This window comes from Hyperoodon ampullatus (genome assembly GCF_949752795.1).
Source record: "Hyperoodon ampullatus genome assembly, chromosome: 19".
In the NCBI taxonomy this organism is placed as follows: Eukaryota; Metazoa; Chordata; class Mammalia; order Artiodactyla; family Ziphiidae; genus Hyperoodon; species Hyperoodon ampullatus.
This window is the reverse complement of record NC_136932.1, coordinates 13,922,687-13,945,382: the sequence shown is the minus strand read 5'-3', so window position 1 is coordinate 13,945,382 and position 22,696 is coordinate 13,922,687. Positions and strand designations below refer to the sequence as shown.

The following is a 22,696-nucleotide window of genomic DNA, read 5'->3' as shown; positions in this document are numbered from 1 at the left end:
CTGTTCCCAGCGTGCTCCTTCCTGGCACATCAGAAGTGACCTGCCATTGCCTCCGCAGCTCCCCAAGCACTGCGCCCAGGATGAGCAGTGCATCTGTGGTTAGGACATCAATACGCCTGTGTAAATTTTGATCTTCCTTCATTCCACAGAGATCAAAGCCTGAAAACCTGATAAACAAGATGACATTCATGAAAGGTACACTTTCAAAGGGACCCGTGGGGGCTCCGCCCCCAGGTAGGCCAGGCCTGGCACCCAAGCATCGCTGGAGATCCTCATGTGGAGGGGCTGCCCACCTCTGCACCCAGCCAGGGTGCAGACCGGCAGGCCACACGCCTCGAAGGGCTGCCCCCTGCTCCTTCTTGGCGGGGGGACAGCTGCGAGTGAGGCAACGCTCCCCTCTTCCACAGAAACGTGCCCCCTCGGGAGGGCCGCCAATTGGCCACAAGCACACTGGCTGCCTGTCTTGTTCCAGGCCCCGTGAGTCCGGACCAGGCCCCAGGAGTAGCATGTGTAATGATGTCAAAAGCACTCACGGTTGAACCTTCGAATCACAAGAAACCTGGCCACGAGAGCCACACATGCAAAGCCCAGGAAATCTTTTACTGTCCTTCCCAAGTTAAAAGAACAATTCGGGGCTCTGCAATCGGTCCATGAGGTGCCTTAGCAGCACTGGGGAGGCTGCTCTTCAGTTCACTGTCCACCACCACCCGCGCATGCACACACACACACAGACACAGACAGACACACACACATACACATACACCTGATATGGAGATAAAGCCACCAAGGAGGAGGAGGGGAAAGAGACCGAGATGGATTGGAAGGGAGGAGGAGGGGGAAAAGGGGAAGGGGGAAGGGGGAGGAGGAGGAAGGAGGGGATGAGAAGAAGGGGGAGGGGTGGGAAGGGGGAGGGAGGGGGAGGGAGGGGAGGGAGGAGGGGATGAGAAGGGGGGAGGGGAGGGGAGGGGAGGGGGGAGGGGAGGGGAGGGGAGGGGGGAGGGGAGGGGCGGGGAGGGGTGGGGAGGGGCGGTTCGAGGAGGTCAGTCCTTGCAGTTGTAGTTACGAATCTTGGGGGGCCGCTGGCAGCCTTTAGGTTTTGCAGGATGAGCCCTGGGGTGTCTGGCAGGCTTGCCCCTTGCTTGGGCTTCCATCTTCATCCCTTCGACGGCAAAGGCTGCCCATGGCGCCACGGGGCTCCCCTCGGGGTGTTGGAGGCTGTAGGCTGCTGGAGGTGCTGGGTGCTCTAGCAGGTGAAGAGAAAAGAGAAAGGAGGGTGCGTCATCATGGGGCAGGAAGGGGCAGGACGCGGTGTGTGCAGAGAGCTGGGCTCACTGAGTGCGAGTGGCCCAGCTGCTCGCCAGCAGGAACCAGAGACCCCATGCCTGCCTTGGTTCCCTGCGGGAGCCCGTGCAGGCCAGCGACCTGCCGGGGCAACAGCTGTTCCTGGGGGTCCTGGCCCTGGTGTCCCCGCACAGAAGGTCTGTGTGGGCACGTGCTCTCCAGATGCTCTGCAGGGCCTGGGCCTGCTCCTCCACTGGGCGCTCAGGACATCTGGCCCTGAAAACCACATCTCCTGGCGTGCTCATTTCGCAATAGGTCCCACGGAGGTACCAGGGTTAATGGTTGACACATGACACTTCCCAGGCATTTCCCAGGCTGTCAACCAACCCCTTCCCTCTGGCCATGCTTGCCAGGCATCTCCAACCGCGCAGCAGCCCCAACACGCGTGGCCAGGCACAGGCCAAGGACCCGGGAGCTGCACTGCATGTCGCAGGTATGGGCCAATGCTCCAGGGCAGCCCTTCCAAAATATTGGCAACAACTGTCTTTGCACTAGGGCACCATAGGTGATTTTTTAAAAAGTTCTTTGAGCTCTTCTCTATTTTCCTAGTTTTTAGAACTAAGAATGTATTTCCTTTTTAAAAGTACCAAGAAGACTTACAAGAATGTACTGTACAACATGGGGAATAGAGACAATATTTTGTAATAACTGTAAATGGAGTGTAACCCTTTAAAAACTGTATAAAAAATAAAAATAAGTAAAAAGCAATTGTGAGATGCAAGCTCAGGGGCGGCTCTCCTTCCTGGGCTGGCCCAGCAGGCAGGGCTGGTGTCTGGAGCTCCAGGAGGGTCTGCACTAAAAGACAATGCTGGAACTTCCCTGGCGGTCCAGTGGTTAAGACTCCATGCTTCCACTGCAGGGGGCACAAGTGCTATCCCTGGTTGGGAACTAAGATCCCACATACCACGTGGTGTGGCCAAAAAATAAATAAAATAAAATAAAAGAGAATACTGCCCCAGGGCGTAAAGACATGGTAGGTGGGGCCTGGCCAACTGGCACTGGCATCTCACACGTGTGACACACACTGCAGTGATGCACACCGTCTACCCAGTGTCACCGAGCCCACCCTCCTGGGTCTGGTGGTGGGACGCTGTGGGGAGAGTTCTGGAAGGCCTGCCCAGCGCATGGCCGCGTGCTGTACAGGTGGACGACGGGAACCAACCGGGGCAAGACTTGAGGCCGAGGACAGGCCAGCTGCACAGCCTCTGGAGGAAAAGAACAGCGCTGGTGTGGAGCTGGGAGATGGGAAAGGCCTGGGCTTTGAAAGCACACACACAGGGCTGCGTGCTGGGCTTCTTCCAGCGACTCCAGCACCATGAGCTTGGGGTCTGCCAGGGGCACCCAGGCCCTGGCCCCCTCTCTCATCTTGTGCTCTTTCTGCTCCTCTGGCCTCTGGAGATATCTGGAACCATTCCTCCTTTCCCGGAGCCTCCAGGGGTCACACCCAGTGGCCTCCCCAGAGCCCTCAGCCCCAAAGCTGGGCCAGGTTCTGCTCTCCCCCTGCCCAGTGCCTCTGTGTGCCGGGTCCTGGAGTGGGGTGAGGATGTGCGTCCCTGGATGTCCCCAGGCTCCCTTCTGCTTCCTCTGGCCACGGCTGCTTCTCCCTCTCTGGGAAAGCGACCGTGTCTTTGGTTCTTAAACCCCAGACGAATTCCTCCTCTCTACACAGAGACACTCCCACCCCAGATGTCTTTACAAGTACTTATAAAGGGATCTCTGGTCAGCTCCATGCTGCTCACTTGGTTTCCTTCTGGAATGCAACGGCCACTGGGGAGGGGCAGGGTCAGGACCCTGACCATTGTGATGCTGGGGGTCCTTCCCTATAACTTGAGGGAGCAGCCCCTTCAGGGGTTCTGGGGGCATGATCTGAGTCCATCCCAGAGTCTCCACCTGGAGGCTCCTGCAGAAAGTGAGGCGTAGGGAGAAGGGCCAGCCCAGGCCCCAAGACCTTTGCTTGGGAGGCCAAGCTCCCTGTGCCCGGCTGTCAGGAGCTGTTTGCCAGTTCAGCCGGATGCCAGGCAGGTGGTTCCACTGTACGCTGGGAGCACAGGCCAGGCAGACCCACCTATCTGCCTGGGGGCAGGGCCTCTGAGCGAGGGTGAGAAAAGGCTGGGAGGATGGCACAGCCGGCCTTGCAGGCTCTGGTTTTTGTCCCTCTCCTTGCAGTGTCGCCCTGAGGGGGTGACTGGCTCCTCCAGGACAGGCTTCCAGGGCAGGGCAGTCCTGGCTCAGGCATGAAGCTGGACATGTCAGGCCTGCTCTCCTCAGGACATTCCCTGTGCCCGAGCCGTGGTCTCTGCTTGATTAATCTGTGCCCTCACTCAGACCAGGAGCTGGTGTGTGGAAGCGAGGCTCCCACCGTGCTCTCTGCCTTCTCTCCCTTGCCTGACCTGTTCTGCTGTCTTTCTGCACTGGTTCTGATCAGGATTCAGGGAAATTTGGGGGCACAGCACTTGCCTCTCACGGGCTGCTGGTCCAGCTCCAGCTCTCAGGAAGGTTCAGCGAGATGCCGAAGACCTCCCAGTATGAACCCGGGAGCAGGACTGGGGGCCCTGCAGGGGCTGACAGTGCCAAGGGGGGTGTGGGCCTGCACTTTTGGTGGGTGGCCTTCCCTGCAACCTTCTTGGCGCCTGTAATGACCTTGAGCCTGGAAGTTCTCGTGGACCAGCGCCCCGGGGGAAGTGGGCTGGCCTCCTGTCTCGGGGCCTCCTAGGGCTCTGAGCACAGCTCTCTGGAGGCTCGGAGCTGCTGGTCAGCTCCCTTCTGAGTTGGCTTCTAGGCTGCCTGGCTTTCAGGGTGACCCTAAGCATGCCTGCCAGGCCTGTAAGGGCAGTTGGAAGGGCTGGGGATCAGCTGCACTCCTGAGAAAGGGGATATGGAGCCATGTCTGCCTGGCTCTCCAGAGCCTTCCCTAGAGCTGGGTGGCTGCTCTAGACGCAGGTACCAGTTGTGGCCTTGGCCACAGGGGACAAGGCCTTCTCAGGCTCACTTCAGCCTCAGCTGCTCTAGCCAGTCCTTCCCTCTCCTCTCTGGGTGACCACCTCTGTGTGCCGGCGGCCCCTCGTTTCTGTTGAGACCTCTCTCTTGCTTCCCTGGGAGCCCCTTAAGCCCCCAAGTTCAACATTTCTCAAATTGGGGGAATCACACCTCCAGGTCTCCTCACCCTCACCCTGGGCCTCCTTGTGGATCAGTGGTTAAAAGTTAGATTCCGTTACATACCCCCAAATCCTTCCAAGGCTTCCCACCACTGTTGGGATAGAGCCCCAAGCCTTCAGTGTATGACGGGTGTGGATGGTGGGCATGACCTGGACCCCGAGCAGCCCTGCCCTGCCGGGAGCTGCTGCTGGCCCCTGGTGCAGAGGCTCTGGGAGGACACTCCCAGGCCCGACTCGACTCAGCAGGGTGGAGGGGGGGCAGGCAGGAAAGGCCAGATCCTTCTGGGCCCTGCAGCCACTCCCAGCCTTGGGCTGCATCACCACTCCTCCCCTCCCTTCCTGAAGTTAACGCCGGACACTAACCCCTAACTGCTCCTGCTTACCGTCATTTTGGGGGGGTACCTCCTCCCTGGTTCTGGGCTCATCCAGGACTGTCTGCTAGCGCCCCTCAGTATGGCCCAGTGTGGTTTCCATCTTGGGCTTTGGGAAGGGCTGCCGGGCCGCAGGGTGCCAGGACTTGGGCAGGGGACTTAGCAGAAATACTCTGTGGCAGAGGACGTGAGGAGAGCTGGCACCGCCTCCATGGTGACTCTACCCCTTTTCGGGGCCTGTCTGAGCCCCAGCTCCCCAGAGGAGAGGGGCTGGCAGAGGCCAGGTCAGGTGGACAGGCGCCAGGCGCATGGGTGCAGGCGTGGGGAAGGAGGAAATGGCGCCAGGGCAGAGGTCAGGACAGTGGGGACTGGGGTCAGGCGGCAGAAAGCAGAGGCTGGGCCACCAAGACTGGCTGGGTTCCCCCTTTGGAGGGAAGAGGGCTGGCGGGGCTGCCTGGTGGCAGGGGGGAGCCGAGTGCCCAGGCTGCACCCAGAGAGCCTGTGTCCTCTGTAAGGCATGTGTGGGGCCAGCAGGGAGGGCACAGATGAGCACATGGGGCGGGGTAGATTCTGATCTGCCTTCTTTCCACAGAGATCAAAGCCTGAAAACCTGATAAACAAGATGACATTCATGAAAGGTACACGTTCAAAGGGACCCGTGGGGGCTCTGCCCCCAGGTAGGCCAGGCCTGGCACCCAAGCATCGCTGGGGATCCTCATGTGGAGGGGCTGCCCACCTCTGCACCCAGCCAGGGTGCAGACCGGAGGCCACACGCCTCGAAGGGCTGCCCCCTGCTCCTTCTTGGCGGGGGGACAGCTGTGAGTGAGGCAACGCTCCCCTCTTCCACAGAAACGTGCCCCCTCGGGAGGGCCGCCAATTGGCCACAAGCACACTGGCTGCCTGTCTTGTTCCAGGCCCCGTGAGTCCGGACCAGGCCCCAGGCAATGAGCCTGAGGACCCTGTGGGCTGCTTTGGGTCCTCACCCCCACAAACACCACACCCCACCCCCTTCGGGAGGAGAGGCCAGTGACAGATGTGCCCTGCAGGGCAGGCAGCCAGCGGGAGTGAGCTCTGCGCAGACCTACTGTGTGTCCGGTAGCTCCCCACAGCTTCTCTGCTGCTCCCTGTCTGATTTCAGCCTAAGTGGGAGGCCTGAGGCTGGCAAGGAGGCTAGGAGGCCTCTCCAGGGGCCTGGGCTGCCGCAACGACTGACCATGTGAGCAGAAGCGTGGCATTTGCCGAGTGCCGCCACGGTGCCAGGCCTGGCTCCAGGCGAAGCTTCCTGGGCACATACCTGCCTCACGCCCAGCCCCTACACGGGGGCTGCGGGTCCCCCGTCCTGACACAGCGGTGGTGCAGCTGGGCCAAGAGCAAAAGTCCAGGACGGTCAACCTGCAGCCGTTGGGCTGGAAGCAAGAATGCAGCTCTTGCCCCTCTGTCAGGCCTCCCTTGGGCACTGCCAAGAGGAGGGTGCCCGTGCAGCTCTGAACGCCTGACCCACGCCCCACCCCATGAATTGGGAGCCCCTCCTGTAGATGGCTGGGCTTTTCTGCCCATCTGCAGAGTTCCCTCAGTCCCCATGTGGACCAGGGAGGCTCAGCCCTGGTCGTAGAGTGAACCCCGAAACCCACATGTTTGTAGCAGGGTCTGTGGAGAGCTAAACAACAGAATTTTACGCTACGAGATTTCCTGCTCACTTGTGTGTGACATCTGTAGTTCAGGATTGTAACTGGCTCTCTATTTTACACTATAATATAAATGGAGTAGCATGTGTAATGATGCCAAAATCACTCAGGGCTGAACCTTCGAATCACAAGAAACCTGGCCACCGAGAGCCACACATGCAAAGCCCAGGAAATCTTTTTTTTTTTTTTTTTTTTGCGGTACGCGGGCCTCTCACTGTTGTGGCCTCTCCCGTTGCGGAGCATAGGCTCCAGATGCGCAGGTGGCCACGGCTCACAGGCCCAGCCGCTCCGCGGCATGTGGGATCTTCCCGGACCGGGGCACGAACCCGCATCCCCTGCATCGGCAGGCGGACTCTCAACCACTGCGCGACCGGGGAAGCCCCATCCCAGGAAATCTTTTACTGTGTTTCCCAAGTTAAAAAACAAATCCCTCATTTCCCAGGATTAGTTACATTGTTATTAATCTTACTTGAGGACTGAACAGCATTCTTACAGGATGTTGATGGAGGACAGAATCTGTCAAACACAAACTTTAATCCCTACAGGGACACAGGCACGAGGGGATCTCAAACAAGTGGGATAAAAATTCTGGTTCAATGTAAGGATCCACACTGAGAATACTCTGGGGAGGAGTGCTTACAGAAGGAGAACAACAAATCCAGAAGAAGCTGCCAGAGACGTTAGAAATAGAGAAATCAAACCCATGCAGACCCACAACGACCCAAAATGAGAATTCCAGACACTGGGGCTGTGATGGGGTGGGGCAGCCGGTCATGGGGAGGAGGGGAGTGTGTAAAGAACGTGCCTATGGTGGGGGAACAGGAGAGTGGTAACAAGTGTGAGAAATCAGTAGGGCTGCGTGAACATGGGTGTGAGTGAGTGACATTATCCTAGGGTAAAAGTAGAACATGTAACTTACAGTGCAGCAGCAGAAAACTTGATGTCTCCAGTGAAAGGCACGAATGTAGAAAAAGGAAACAGAAAGTAAATAAATGGGAAGTAAATAATATGTAGAATTAAGCCCAATGATAAGAACTAAATAAACATAAATGACTTAAGCTCAGCAACGAAGAAAAAAATTCTCAAATCGGATTAAAAAAAAACAAAACAGGACTTCCCTGGTGGCACAGTGCTTAAGAATCCGCCTGCCAATGCAGGGGACACAGGCTTGATCCCTGCTCCGGGAAGATCCCACATGCCGTGGAGCAACCAAACCCGTGCGCCACAACTACTGAGCCTGCCTTCTAAAGCCTGCGAGCCATAACTACTGAGCACACGTGCCACAACTACTAAAGCCTGCACACCTAGAGACTGTGCTCCGCAACAAGAGAAGCCACCGTAATGAGAAGCCCACACACCTCAACGAAGAGTAGCCCCTGCTCACCGCAACTAGAGAAAGCCCACGTGCAGCAACGAAGACCCAACACAGCCAAAAATAAATAAATAAATAAATTTATATTTAAAAAAAAAACAAGATACAACAAGATGTTGTATAAAAGACCCATTTAAAACAAAAGACAGGGAATTCCCTGGCAGTCCAGTGTACAGTGGTTAGGCCTCTGTGCTTCCACTGCTGGGGGCCTGGGTTTGATTGATCCCTGGTTGAGGAACTAAGATGTCCCAAGCCATGTGGTGAGGCCAAAAAAAAACAAACATAAAAATTGAAAACAAAACAAAACAAAAAATAGAATTAGGCACAAAGTGTCATAAGGGGCAAAGAAGAACTCTGTGTTCTGGTGAAGGGACAACTTCAAAACATATCAAATGACATCTGACAGAGCTGCAGAGCAAAATAGATAATCCAAAACAGGTAGGTGAAGGTTTTAATCACCCCTGTTGATCACAAACCCACACAGAGATGGCAAAGACTTAGTCAATGGAATTAATTACCTTGAGTTATTAGACACAGAGATGTCTAAACTAATAGGCAGATAATACACTTTTTTTTTTTTTGGCCAAACACAGACCACACACAGAATCAGACCACATATCAGGTCACAGAACAAGTCTCAATTCATTACAAATAAAATACAATAAAATTAGAAATCAACATCTAAATCCCCCCAAATTTCTTCTGCTTTGAAACTAATGTATTACTGAATAATCCTTGGGTTATACAGGAAATCAAATAGTGAATTAAAAAATATTTAGAATTGAATCTCAGGATTTGTAGGACAGAGCTGAAACAGCTTTAAGTACACTTATCTGGAAATACTAACAGTTAAAACTACCAGGAGATGAACTAGCCTCCAATGGGAGAAGTGGGAGAGTAAGGAACAGAACAAACTTGGGAACAGGAAAAAGGATGTCATGGCGTTAAAGGCAAGTTTCAGTGACATAGAATCTCCAAGAAAACAAACAGTACAAAGAGTATCAACAGAACCCAAACTGCTATCTGCAGAGATTAATAAGATTAACCTCTGCCAAGACTGATCCAAAAAAGGGAGAGAAAATGAACATGGCAGGGGAATAACTGGGTAAAAATGAATGTTATAAAGACCTATTCACGAGTAAGTTAATAAAATCTAGATGAAATGGAAAGTTACAAAACCATTTGAAATGTCCAATAATTATTAAGAAAATTGAAATGATGATCAAAAACTTCCCTCCCCAAAGACCGGTGGCTCAGATGGCTTTACAGGAGGTTCTACTGAATTTTCAAAGAAACCAAAATTTCAAGGAATAGTCAATTTCTATCTTATTCCAATTATTCAGAAAAGTAGAAAAAGAGTGAAAGCTACCCAGCTCATTTTACAAGTAATGTACATTCCCAAACCAGATAAGGACAACCCAAGAAAAAATTACAGGCCCGTTTAACTCATAAATGTAGCTATAAAAACTGTATATAAACATTAGCAAATCAAATCAAATAAGTATTAAAAATATATCATTATCAAGTATAGTTTATCCCAGTAATGCAAAGCTGTTTCAATATCAGAAAATCTACCACCATATTTCACCACAATAAGCAAAAAAAAATATGATTATCATAATCAATACAGAAAAACAGCTGATGAGGTTTAACACTTACTTATGATGAAAACTCTTAGTAAATCAAGAATGTAGGGGCTTCCCTGGTGGCTCAGTGGTTAAGAATCCGCCTGCCCATGCAAGGGACATGGGTTCGAGCCCTGGTCCGGGAAGATCCCACATACCACGGAGCAACTAAGCTCGTGCACTGCAACTACTGAGCCTGCACTCTAGAGCCCGTGAGCCACAACTACTGAGTCTGTGCACCACAACTACTGAGCCTGCGCTCTAGAGCCTGCAAGCCACAGGCCACAGCACTGAAGCCCACACGCATAGAGCCCATGCTCCGCAACAAGAGAAGCCACCGCAATGAGAAGCCCGCACACTGCAAGGAAGAGTAGCCCCCACTCGCCGCAACTAGAGAAAGCCCATGTGCAGCAACAAAGACCCAACTCAGCCAAAATAAATAAATAAATAAATTTATTTTAAAAAAAGAATGTAAGGGAAGGGATTTCCTTGGTGGCATAGTGGTTAGGACTCCACGCTCCCAATGCAGGGGGCCGATCCCTGGTCCAGGAACTAGATTCTACATGCATGCCGCAACTAAGAGTTCACATGCCACAACTAAGGAGCCGGTGAGCTGCAACTAAGGAGCCTGCCTGCCTGCTACAACTAAGACCCAAGCAACCAAAAAAAAAAAAAAAAAAAGGAAAAATTTTAACTTGTAGAGGTTATATTTTAAAAACACACAGCAATCACTTTATTTAGTGGAAAGCTAGCCTCAATCTCTTCAAGTCAGAGAATGAGACAAGATGTCCATGATGACACTCCTGTTAATATGATTCCAGGGCCCCAACCAGCTCTGTAAGGAAAGCAAACTAAATAGGACTATAAGTACTGAAGGGAAGACACACTCACTATTTGAAGACAGCAAGATCATCCACTTAGGGAAAAAAGCACCAAAGACAAACTGCTAGTGTTAATGTGGAAGTTCAGCAAGGGGGGTGGACAGATGAGCCTGCTCACTACAGAGCACTTCTCTACAGAACTGTAACCATCTAGCAAATAGGATAAAGTACTGGAAATAGCAAGAAAACTCTAAACCAGCCTGCCACCTGTTTTGTAAATGGAGTCTCACTGGGATGCAGCCGGATGCCTTGTCATCGTTGTCTGTGGCCAGAGGGTGGCCACTATTTCCACTACTGCTTCTGCCACCAGCACCTGGGGGCCTTCCCTCAGCGAAGGAGGATCTAGGCCACCCTCTCTTTACAAAGTGAGTGTGAAATCTGCAGTGTTCTCCAGAGAGCAAATGACCGCTTATGAATCAAGGAACCAGAAGTGGGTTTGTTCTATACACTGATTCTAATGGTTTTTAAAGTTGAGGTACTATTTCTTTAAACAAAATCTTGAGTGCAGGCCTGCCGGGAAGGGCAGCTCTGGCTGGGATGAGGGTGGGAAGCCAGAGGCTCCTTCATCCCTCCCACCCCCCAGGGCTCTCGAGGCCCTTCCGAGAGGCCCTGGGGGCCACTAAGAGGGCACTGTTGACAGTAATGACCTCCCCTAGGAGTCCTGAGTGCTACAGTGGAGGATAATTAAGAGAGCCTGAGTCAATTGATAGGAATTACAAGAATTCTGCAAGGACCTGCAGCAGCCATCAAATGTGAGGCAAGTTGACACTGGTGTCTTTCTCACCTTGGCCCTTCTTGGGTTTGCCTGTGACCAATCTGCTTTCTGTCATTACTGACTATATGGGTCGTTTCTAGAATTTCACATAAAAAGAGTACACTAGGTACTTTTTTTGTGTGTGTGTGTGGTACGCGGGCCTCTCATTGTTGTGGCCTCTCCCGTTGCAGAGCACAGGCTCCGGATGCACAGGCTCAGCGGCCATGGCTCACAGGCCCAGCCGCTCCGCAGCACGTGGGATCCTCCCGGACCAGGGCACGAACCCGTGTCCCCTGCATCGGCAGGCGAACTCCCAACCACTGCGCCACCAGGGAAGCTCTACATGTCTTTTCTATCCCCAATGATTTTCTGTCTACTTGCTCTATCAATTACTGATAGAGAAGCACTGAATTCTCCACTTGTAATTATGGATGTGTCTATATCTCTTTTCATTCCTGTGAGTTTTCACTTCATGTATTTTAAAGCTCTCTTATGAGGAGCATACACACTTAGGATTGTTATATCTTCCTGATTAATTGACTTTTTAAAAAATGTTTAATGTTACGTATCAACTTAGCTGGGCCACAGTGTCCAGATCTGTGGTCAAACATTAATCTGGATGTTTCTGTGAAGACTTTTTAAAAAAATTTTATTTATTTATTTATTTATTTTTGGCCGTGTTGGGTCTTCGTTGCTGCACGTGGGCTTTCTCTAGTTGCGGCGAGCGGGGGCTACTCTTTGTTGCAGTGTGCGGGCTTCTCATTGCAGTGGCTTCTCTCATTGTGGAGCACGGGCTCTAGGCACGCAGGCTTCAATAGTTGTGGCATGCAGGCTCAGTAGTTGTGGCTCACGGGCTCTAGAGCACAGGCTCAGTAGTTGTGGCACATGAGCTTAGTTGCTCCGCGGCATGTGGGATCTTCCGGGACCAGGGATCGAACCTGTGTCCCCTGCATTGGCAGGCGGATTCTCAACCACTGTGCCACCGGGGAAGCCCCAAGTTTTTTTTTTTTTAATTTATTTATTTTGGTTGCTCTGGGTCTTAGTTGCAGCAGGTGAGCTCCTTAGCTGTGACTCGCGGGCTCCTTAGTTGCAGCTCGTGGGCTCCTTACTTGTGGCATGCAAACTGTTGGTTGCGGTATGCATGTGGGATCTAGTTCCCTGACTGGGGATAGAACCTGTGTCCCCTGCATTGGAAGGCAGATTCTTAACCACTGCACCACCAGGGAAGTGCTTAATTGACTTCTATATCATCATGAAATGTCCCTTTTTATCTCTGGTAACATACCCTGTTGGGACGTCTGCTTTGCCTGATTTTCTTAATCTGTGTCTTTATATTGAAAGTGGGTTTCAGGACTTCCCTAGTGGCGCAGTGGTTAAGAATCGCCTGCCAGTGCAGGGGACATGGGTTCGAGCCGTGGTCTGGGAATATCCCACATGTCGCGGAGCAACTAAGCCCGTGTACCGCAGCTACTGAGCCTGCGTTCTAGAGCCCTCGCACCACAACTACTGAAGCCCGCACACCTAGAGCCCATGCTCCGCAACAAGAGAAGCCACTGCAATGAGAAGCCCGTGCACCGCAACGAAGAGCAGCCCCTGCTTGCCGCAACTAGAGAAAGCCTGCGCACAGCAACAAAGACCCAGCGCAGCCAAAAGTAAATAAATAAATAAATTTATTTAAAAATTAAAAAATAAAGTGGGTTTCCTGTACACAGTACATAGACGAGGCTTGCCTTTTTCCCCCAGTTGACGTTTTAATGGAATGTTTAGAACATTACATTTAATGTTATTATTAACATGGCTGGTTTTAAATGTATCTTCTTGCTAAACTGTTTTCTATTTATCTGATCTGTCCTTTGTTCCTCTTTTCCTGCCTACTTTTTTTCTTTTAATTGATTTATTTTTTAAGTTTTTGGCTGCGTTGGGTCTTCATTGCTGCACGTGGGCTTTCTCTAGTTGCGGCGAGCAGGGGCTACTCTGTTGCAGCGCGCGGGCTTCTCATTGCGGTGGCTTCTCTTGTTGCAGAGAACGGGTTCTAGGCGCACGGGCTTCAGCAGTTGTGGCACTTGGGCTCAGTAGTTGTGGCTCGCGGGCTCTAGACCATAGGCTCAGTAGTTGTGGCACACGGGCTTGGTTGCTCTGAGGCATGTGGGATCTTCCCGGAACAGGGCTTGAACCTGCGTCCCCTGCATTGGCAGGCGGATTCTTAACCACTGCACCACCAGGGAAGTCCCTTCCTGCCTACGTTTGAATTTATGTTTTTTATTCCATTTTATCAACATCTCCACTACTGCTCTACTAGCTATACTTCTTTGTGGGTTTTGTTTGTTTGTTTGTTTTTGAATGGTTGCACTATGGTTTATGCATTTTTAACTTATCACATTCTACGCTGAAGTAATATTATACAACTTCACGTATGAGAGCCCTACAGGAGTGTACTTCCTTTTCCCTTTCCCACCATTTATGCCATTTTGTCATACATTTTACTTGTACATGTATCACAAACCCCATCATACACTGTTATCATGTGTGCTTTAAACAGCCAGTGATCTTTCAAAGAAAAACATAAGCCTATCTCCGTCGTTTACCCACAAACCCACCCTGCTGCCTCTACATTTCTGATGACCCCAGTTTTCATCTGCTGTCATTTCCTTTGCCTGAAGAACATCCTTTACTAGTTCTTGTAGCATAGGTCAGTTGGTGATTAATTCTATCTGATTTGTTTGTCTGTGAACGTTTTTATTTTGCCTCCATTTTTGAAGGATACTTCTGCTAGATATAGAATTCTATTTCGGCAGCTCCTTTTTCTTTTGGCTTAGAGACGATGATCCCTTGTCTTCTGGCATGTACAGTTTCTGAAGAGAAGCCTGTCATAATTTTTATCTTCATCCATCTCCATATAATGTGTCTTTTATTTTTCTTTGACTGCTTTTAAGATTTTACTTTATCACTGATTTTCAGAAACTTGATTATGATATTCCCTGGGTTGCATTTGTGCCCATGTGTCTATCCTGATGCTTGGGGTAGACAAATTTCTCAGATCTGTGAGTTAAGAGTTTTCGTCAAATTTAGAAAAAAAATAGCCATTATTTCTTCAAACACTTTTTCTGCCCATCTTTCTCTCCTCTCTGTTAAGACTAATGGATGCTATCTTCCAGGTTGCTGGGGCTGTTTTTTATCCCCCATGTTTTCTGTGTGTCATTTTGGGTCGATTCTATTGCTATGTCTTCAAATTCCCCGTGTTTTCCTCTGCCATCTCTATTCTACTGTTAATCCCATCCAATGTATATTCTTTATCAAATATTGTATTTTTCATCTCGAAGTTTTGTTTGGTTCTTTTTTATATTTTCAGTTCTTCTCATTATGTACGTATTTTCCTTTAAATACCTGAAAATAGTCGTAACAGTCCTTTTAACGTCTTTGCTTGTTTCCTCATTTCTGTCATTTCTGGACCTCTTTCTATTGAATGGTTTTCCTCTTGGCTTTGGATCACATTTTCCTGTTTCTTCAAAAGTCTTATAATTTTAAACTGGCTGTTGGACATTTTAAGCATTGTGTTGAAATTTCGAATTTTTTTTTTTAGAGTGTTGGGCTTTGTTTTGTAGGCAGTTAGCTTCCTCATTTGGTCATTTCAAAGATTGTTTTTAAGCTTTTCTAGGGTAAGTCTAGAGGGCCTGCACTTCAGAGACAGTGAGCTCTACGACCAAGGTGTAACTTCTCTGGGTCTCCACTGAATGAAGGCTGGAGCTTGAATAACTACCCACCCCATGAGAGCTCTGGAAATGGTTGCGCTTATAAGCTGTCTTTCCTTTGCCTGGATTTGTGGAGTTTTATTCTGTACATCTATGGACTAGTACACAGTAAGGACTCAAGACAATCCCTATTCAGACTTCTGGAGCTCTCTTCTGCATATCCCTCCCCCTGCTTCTCTGGACTCTTCCCTGAAACTTCCAGCCCCTCTGCCTCCCCAAACTCCAATTCCTGTTTTCTCCATCCAGGAAGGCACTGAACCCTGCCTGGTGTTCCCCTCCCTGTGCCTGCAGCAGAAAGCCAGGGGGACCAGAAAGGTGCCTCATTTGTTTGCCTTCTTTCAAGAAGCACACTCCTGTGCTACTTATTTTCCAATGTCTGAAAACTGTTGTTTCACATACTTTGTTTATGGAGGGATGTTAGTGTCTAGTCCTTAGCCTGGCCAGAAGCAGGAGTGACTGCTGGTCATGCTGTGGCCCCAGAATAAACATCACTAAAGTATAAGTTGATTTGGCTATATCTTAAAGTATTTACTGTGTTTTAAAAGTTATTTCAACACAAGTTTTTTCCTAAGTGGCAGGAGAAGTTGTTTCATCATAACAACTTCAAGAAAAGAGCCAACAAAGATCTATTTGACTATCTGTTTCTCAAAAAGTTTAGAGGATACTCTGTACTTCCCAAAATGTCTCAGGTTATAATAATCAGCAAAGGCAGGAAGCTGGAGTTGCTCACCTAATTCAAGATACTGCACTGCTCCCTCCTTTGACCAGAACACTGGTTCTTAGATTTCTTTTTTTTTTTTTTTTTTTTTTTTGTGGTATGTGGGCCTCTCACTGTTGTGGCCTTTCCCGTTGCGGAGCACAGGCTCCGGACGCGCAGGCTCAGCGGCCATAGCTCACGGGCCCAGCCGCTCCGCGGCACGTGGGATCCTCCCAGACCGGGGCACGAACCCGCGTCCCCTGCATCGGCAGGCGGACTCTCAACCTCTGCGCCACCAGGGAAGCCCCTTAGATTTCTTTGGCTGCAGTTACAGAGGATGCTGACAGGGGGTGCACGCTGGTGAACCTGGCTCTCATTCAGTCCCATCTTGAGAGTAGTAATGGGCAGAGCCAAAAGGACAAACGTGATGCTGGCAAAACAGGGCAGGACCCCTTTGTCCCCCCGGATCCTGGAACAGTTCTGGTCACGTTGCTCAGTGAGCCTCTGGCTGTGCTCCCTTGGGAAGTTCCCATTACCATCCACCCCAAGAGACCGCTGTGACAGTGGCTGCTGAGAGTGTGGGCTGAGCCTTTCTGATGGCTCGTGTTCCACCCTCACACGTGTCTGGGGTGGAGGATGGCCCCTCCCCAGGCTCATGCTGGCCTCCCTCCCCATGGGTCAGCCTTGCCAGTCTCCGAGCTGGGTCTGCCATCTCACTGTGACGCACCAGGAGCCTGGCGCCCACCTTCTAGGACAGAGTCTCAGACCCAAGGAGAATTTTTTGGTTTGCACATAGGTATGAGGACCACAGATGGGGAGAAGAGAATGTAATATTCCATGTGTGTTTACCCTGGAATCACAGACTGCTCTCTGAGGTGAGATTTCACCTTTTCTTATCACAAGTCCACCCACAAGCGGCTGCTCCTTCCATCTTTCACTGAACGCAGCGCTGGGGCATCTGAATCTGCTCTCCTGTGCCTAGCCCCTAGGTTTACTGAGAAACACAAAGCATGTGTGGGGAGGCCAGATGGTGATACTCCTGGTCTTGAGGGCGTGCAGACTAGGTGACTCTAAGGTCCTGTGTTCAGAGTATGTTTCTATGTCCTCAGAGCACAGCTGGGCCGGCAGAGCCATGGCTGAATCAAAATCTGCCTTCAGAGATTGGCCCCAAATGCTGTTTCTGAGTCCAGGCATCCTTCAGGGAAGGTCCAGAACAGTCTCCACTCAAAAACACACAAGACCAGGGTGAGCTGCTGTCCTGGGGGCCCACTTAGCCCTATTCATAAGCTGGTGACACCCTGCAGAATGGCCCACTAACCACGAAGACGAGACTGGGGGACTTGGCGCGTTTGCTCTGCAGTCAATCACGTGTGACTCTCAGAATAGGAGAATCTCAGTTTACCTGGCAGTCATTTTATTCCCGGTCTGGGAAAGTGCTTTGCTGGAGGAAGTCCCCTGGAGCTGGAGGCCACACAGACCACATACCACTAGGCATGGCTGGATCTGGCTCCCAGGGGTCTGTAGCTCATAGACTGAGCTGCAATTTGGTCCTACTTTGATTTTTAAATTAGCTGCCAATATTCAAAAACTGAAACATTCTATATAAAAAACAAGATTTCTATCATCTTAAAAAACTGGAAGATCTGGCTTGTTGGACCCACACTGCCATGGAAGGGTAGCCATGGAGTGGAGTCATCAACTGCCTCTGCGGACAGGCCAGATGGCCGGGCCACCAACCCCCTCCACCGAGCACTGCCCTGCAGTCCGCACGGCTCTGCCGCCTTCACTGCCTGGTGCCCGGGGCTCTGGTGTCTGGGACCCTTCTCAGCCAGGTAGGCTCATGGCTATCTACTCTCAGCCAGAGTCGGACAGCTTGGATTCTGATCCTGATCCATGAACTGGGGGCTGTGTGACCTTGGGCAAGCAGCCTAGCATCTCTGGGCCTGGGTCTCTTCATCTGAATGTCGAGCCCTGGCCTCCAGGAGCTGCTGGGAGAGGAATCCATTGCGGCGGGCAGAGTGAGATCCGGGCTAATGGCGATACCGGCGCTATGTGAGCAAACACTGGGCTGAGAGCAGGCGGTGCTTGTTTGTTGGCTTCCTGGATCCTCAGAACAGCCTGGTAACTATGACTTAGGTGTCATCTCTACAGTGAGATCTGCATAGAAATGGTCTCACTGTACAGGGCTTAAAAATAACTTTGGATTAGCAACCAGTTAACAGGCTCATGCATGCTCCATCTTAAAATCTTATGCAACCCTCGTTAAAGGAAAAATTTTTAATTTCAGGAGAAACTAATATGATTTTCAGAAGAATAAAAATTTAAAGAAAAAAACCTCAACACTAACATTGTACCCTTTAAAAACTTTATCCCCTTTCATTCCCTCATCCTCAGTGGGTGGGGAACACCCAGGGGAAGAGTCTCCACCCAGGAGAAAGCAGGGTGCACAGCCGGACTGCTCAGGACCTTCTCAGGCCCCACAGCAGAAACGTCGGGACCTCGCTCCATGCCAGCCCCAGCACCAGCCAGGCCACAGGGGTGCTGGGCCGTGCTCAGGACACTGAAATGGGGGAAGGTGTGTCCGGCCCCCAGGGCAGGGCCAGGTGGGTGTCTCTCTTTCTGAAGGAGTGCTCGCATTCCTCAGGAGCTTCTGCCCATTATCTGTGTGACCCCAGGGACAACCTTGGCCCCTCCTGACCTTCTGCCCTGAGGATGAGGTCAGGCCTCTTCCCTCTGGGACTCCAGGGGGTGGAATGAGGGTTGGGACTTGGGAACTCCGGCCTTGGGCGGTGAGGCGTCCTCTTTTGAAAATGGGACCCAGTAGCTGGATGGCATTGGTTTACTGTGGGAGTGGCTGCCTTAGCACAGGTGGACAGTCAACAAACACTAGCTTCTAGCTGGACTCCTCTCTTTTAAAAAACCCATTCAGGCTGCATTTATTTGTAAAAGTCATGTCCAGCCCCTCCCCGCCTCCCAGGCCCAGCCCTCTTCCCAGAGCAGGGGCCACAGCCCCTTCTAGAGCACTTTTCTACCCTCTATGTCCTGACTTCAAGACCACAGTGAATATGCATTTTCTTCTGTTGCTACCTTTCACAGTCACCTTAAAAAAGGGTACAAACCTGAACGACATACAAACCACACATAAAATGGCCAATCTTACCCATCATTTAAAAACTGCAAATTAAAACCCATATTTTCACCTATCAGACTGGCAAAAAAAAGAAAATGCTTGATAAAAATCCACCAGTATTGGAGTGAGGAAAGATGCTTTACACCCTGTGGCCATGAACATGAATTGCACCAACTCTTTGAGGGTGATTTGGTAACACCTCCCAGAGCTCAGACCACTCACACCTTTGACCCAGCGATTTCACTCCTAGACACTCACCTGACCACACACTCCCACAAGCAACCACCCACACCAGCAGACTCGCTGAAGTACTGCAAACTACAAGCAACTCGAGTGTCCGTGAATGTGGGACAGGCAAAAGAAAGCACTTACGCAGAGGACCACTGAACTACTGAAAAGATCTGTGAGCTCTGTGTCAACCAAAATGGAGAAACACCACAGACAGCACTTTACACAGCAGGAAGAGGATATGCACACACATTTAAATATATGCCTCCGTAGCCATGGAGTGCAGAGCATGTCCGGAGAAGAGCAGGGGACAGGTGGCCAGGTGGGCAGGGGCGTGGAGACGGAGGAGAAGACTGACTTTCACTGAAAACCCTCTGCGCTGTTTTAGTTGATTTCTTAGCCACAAGGAGGTGTCACTCGTGCCGGACGAGGTCTGGATCCCCTCTGCTCCAGTGGACACGCCGTGCCGTGCCAACCTGGGTCGCCTGCACACGCAGCACGGACACCAGGGAGGCTGATGACTCCAACCACCCCTGGGGCAGATTCACCAATAAATGCCCTCCAAGAAGGCCAAGCGGCTGGGCCGCCCCCTCTAGGCCCAGGATCAGCTCTCTGAGGGCTGCTTTGCTGGCAGGTCAAACACCCATATTTTCTGGTACTGCCCTGGCTGAGTGTTTCCGTCCCCTCTGGTCAACCTGGATGAGTTATTTATATATGACTGATCTTTGTCATGTTGCTTCAAAATATCTTTCTAGTTGGGTTATTTTTGAGGTTAAGAAAGAATACCTTAGAAATCTGTGATTTTTAAGTCACATCTAAGGTTATAACCTTCTAGTCATTTGTTAATAGTTCCAATTCTGCATATTTTTAGGTTTGATTTTAAGGCAGCGTTTTAGTGTGCGGTCTGGATGCGGGCAGTGAGGATGGAAGCATGCCATGTCCCCACTTTGCCGTGTCTGGGCGCTGATTTGCAGGCTCTGCTGGGGAAGGGTTTCTACTCTGTGCCTGCCACCCAGCCATGCTACTCCCCCTTCCCCATGCATTTTATTGCTCTAGAACTTGAAAATCCACTTATTTTAGCTTCAAGAGAAACTCTGTCCATATTTTGTTAGAATTACACTAACTGGTTACTTCAACTTGGAGAAAACATCTGTCTTTATAATATTTAATACTCCTTTGTGGGAACTTTAAACTGCATTAATTTCAACCTTTCTTCCCAACCAAATCTTTCCAGGAAGAGTCTGTCTTTCAAATCTTACACTTTTTAGACAATGCTTGGTAGTTTCTCTAATCACATGCACTTCCTGGGCCTCTAGATCCTTGAGCTGCGGACCCAAGGCCTTGCTGGGCTCCCATTCTTCCCAGTTATCTTCCTGCACATCCTGACTGAGCACCCATTGTGTACCTGTCTGTGCTGGCCAGGGGTCAAGGATCAAGGAAGATGCCCCCACCCCTACATTCTTCCAGCAGACAGAACAGAATCAAGATAAATGAGAAAAATAGCACGTGGTCTGGAGGCTAGTGCTAAGGGGGAAGAAAGCCAGGTAGGGAGTGAACTTTGGCAAGGGAGGGAGGGATTCAAGGAACAGGCAGGTGCTGGGGAGAGGAAGGTAGAGGGTGCCCACACGTGCACAGGGGTCCGCAGGTATGGGGTGGGGGTGGGGGTGTGTCCACAGTCCACAGGTGCAGGAGGGAGTTGGGCTGCACGTGTCTGGGGAGGAGGGGAGATGGGGTCGGATTCCTCGAGCCACTGCGGCCAGGAAACGGGGGGAGGGGGGGAAGGGAGGGGAAGGGAGGGGAGAGGAGGGAGAAGAGGGACCGGGTACTGTCCGGATGCAGCAAGAATTAGGGTGAGAGGAGGCTGGGCATGAAGAGGCCACACCCCGCGAACCACAGATCCAGGAGGATGGAGGAGGGGGCTATAGTGGCCCTGGGATCTGGGGTGCGGTGGGGCCGAGGGTGTCAGGCTGCGGCCCTGCCTTGAGACCAGGTTGCAGCAGGACTCGGTAAGGCCGGCAAAGCGGCAGCTCTGTGTGCATGTGGGAGGAAGGGGGAGGACGTCAGGGAGGGGCGGGGCAAAGGTAGGAGGGGCGGGGCATGAGTAGGAGGGGCAGGGACAGGCGTGGTGGGGGTTCAGGGCAGAGGTGGGAGGGGCGGCCCTGGCCCCACCTCAGAACCATGAGGAGTGTGGCCTTTCAGCAGGAAAACCTCCCTCCATCCTGAGAAATACCACGTAGTTATTCATGTTATTAAGGCAGATGCCACAAATTGTTAAACTCTCTCGTTATCACTTTTAACTCAGTTCATGACTGCTAGGTCTCACAGTTGGCTACTCAAAATGCGCCGAAAATGTAAAAAAAAATGCAGAGGACAAGACATCCCACCTTCCAGAAGGGAGCTTCCAGACTGCTTGACTGCGGATTGAAGCCCACGCAATCCTTTATCATAAATACTAACATGCTTACGTCTTAACCAGAGTTGTGGTTATCATTTAAGTCACCAATAAAGTTTTTAAAAGTACTCTTACACAAAGTAGAAATACCAGACAGGTAGTTCAGTTATGCATATGCTCAAATATTCAAGATACAAGGAGAGCATAAAGAAGCTTTGTGGGAACTTAAAACTAAACTGCATTAATTTCAACCTTTCTTCCCAACCAAATCTTTCACGGGGCGAACCAAAAGCCTAGGCAGCAATGTATCATTCCTACTTTTTTACTGCAAAGTGCTGCTGAGAAGTAGCAGCTTCAACCCCTCTGTATGGGTGTCTCAGCACCTTCCCCTGCATAGACTCTGCTGCAGGCCCAGCCACAGCACAGCCCTTCCCCAGCTTTCTTGCCAAGGAACCCCAACACCATTTAGTTCCAGGCAGCAGGTTCACAGGGTCTAAGACAATCTCCTAGTGACTGGTCAAGGGACACCATGTGACCCCGGCAGCCAGTGAGATGGAAAAGGGAGTCTGGGAGCTCTGGGGAAACATTTCCCTTTCCAATGAAAAGAAACCAAAGCAGGAGGAGAGAAGTACGCCTTCCATCTCTGGCCTTCTGACGTGATGCTTGGAGCTGCTGCAGCCATCTTGGAACCTTTAGGAGGAAAGAGTCCCAGAGGAGCTAGCCGTAAGCTCATTTACCTCGGCCTTGACATGCAAGTTCTTGGCCAGCGTGTCCTGCTGCTGTGCATGCACACTGTGTGTCGGGAAGGCTACCATGATGCTGGCCACCTTGGCTCTCTCCTCCTCATTCAGTGACCATGTGTGATTTTCTATGGGTGCCATGATGAGATAAAGGTTGGGAAGCTCCCGTATGTTACTTTCATCAGGCTGTGCTGTGACTTGTAGCCAAAAGCATTTAAACGAATACAAACCTCCCCCCCAATCCAATTCCACTGCTGGGGGCGGTGTTCGCAGTGACCCTTCCCTCCCCCCCCGCACGGTCCCCACTTCCACCTCCAGCCACCAGTGGGCTGTTCTCGCCCTGATCCAGGCCCTGCTATCCATGGGGACCTGCATGGCTGATGGCACCATCCACCACTACTTGTCCCTGCTTCCTCATATACCAGAGGACCATTTCACACTTCTCTTTCTACCACTTCCTCCACCTCCTCCTCTCAGAGTCCACGGCTTTGCCTCATCCTTGAAAGGAGGAAATAAAGGGAACCGACCGGCACCTGTTTTCCCACCACCAGACCTGCTGTTGGGACAGCTCTCCTC

General features: G+C 51.0%; 1 protein-coding gene across 1 annotated transcript in view; it reads right to left on the bottom strand.

Annotated features, from left to right (window-relative positions):
* Positions 1 to 1,040: 1,040 nt before the first annotated feature.
* Positions 1,041 to 22,696, bottom strand: part of CCDC57 (coiled-coil domain containing 57) — a gene marked incomplete at its 3' end in the record, with an annotated part of 91,379 nt that continues 69,723 nt past the window's right edge. Inside the window, exon 17 of the mRNA XM_079724793.1 lies at positions 1,041 to 1,243. Coding sequence (XP_079580919.1) covers positions 1,041 to 1,243 — 203 coding nt within the window. The remainder of the gene's footprint in view (positions 1,244 to 22,696) is intronic.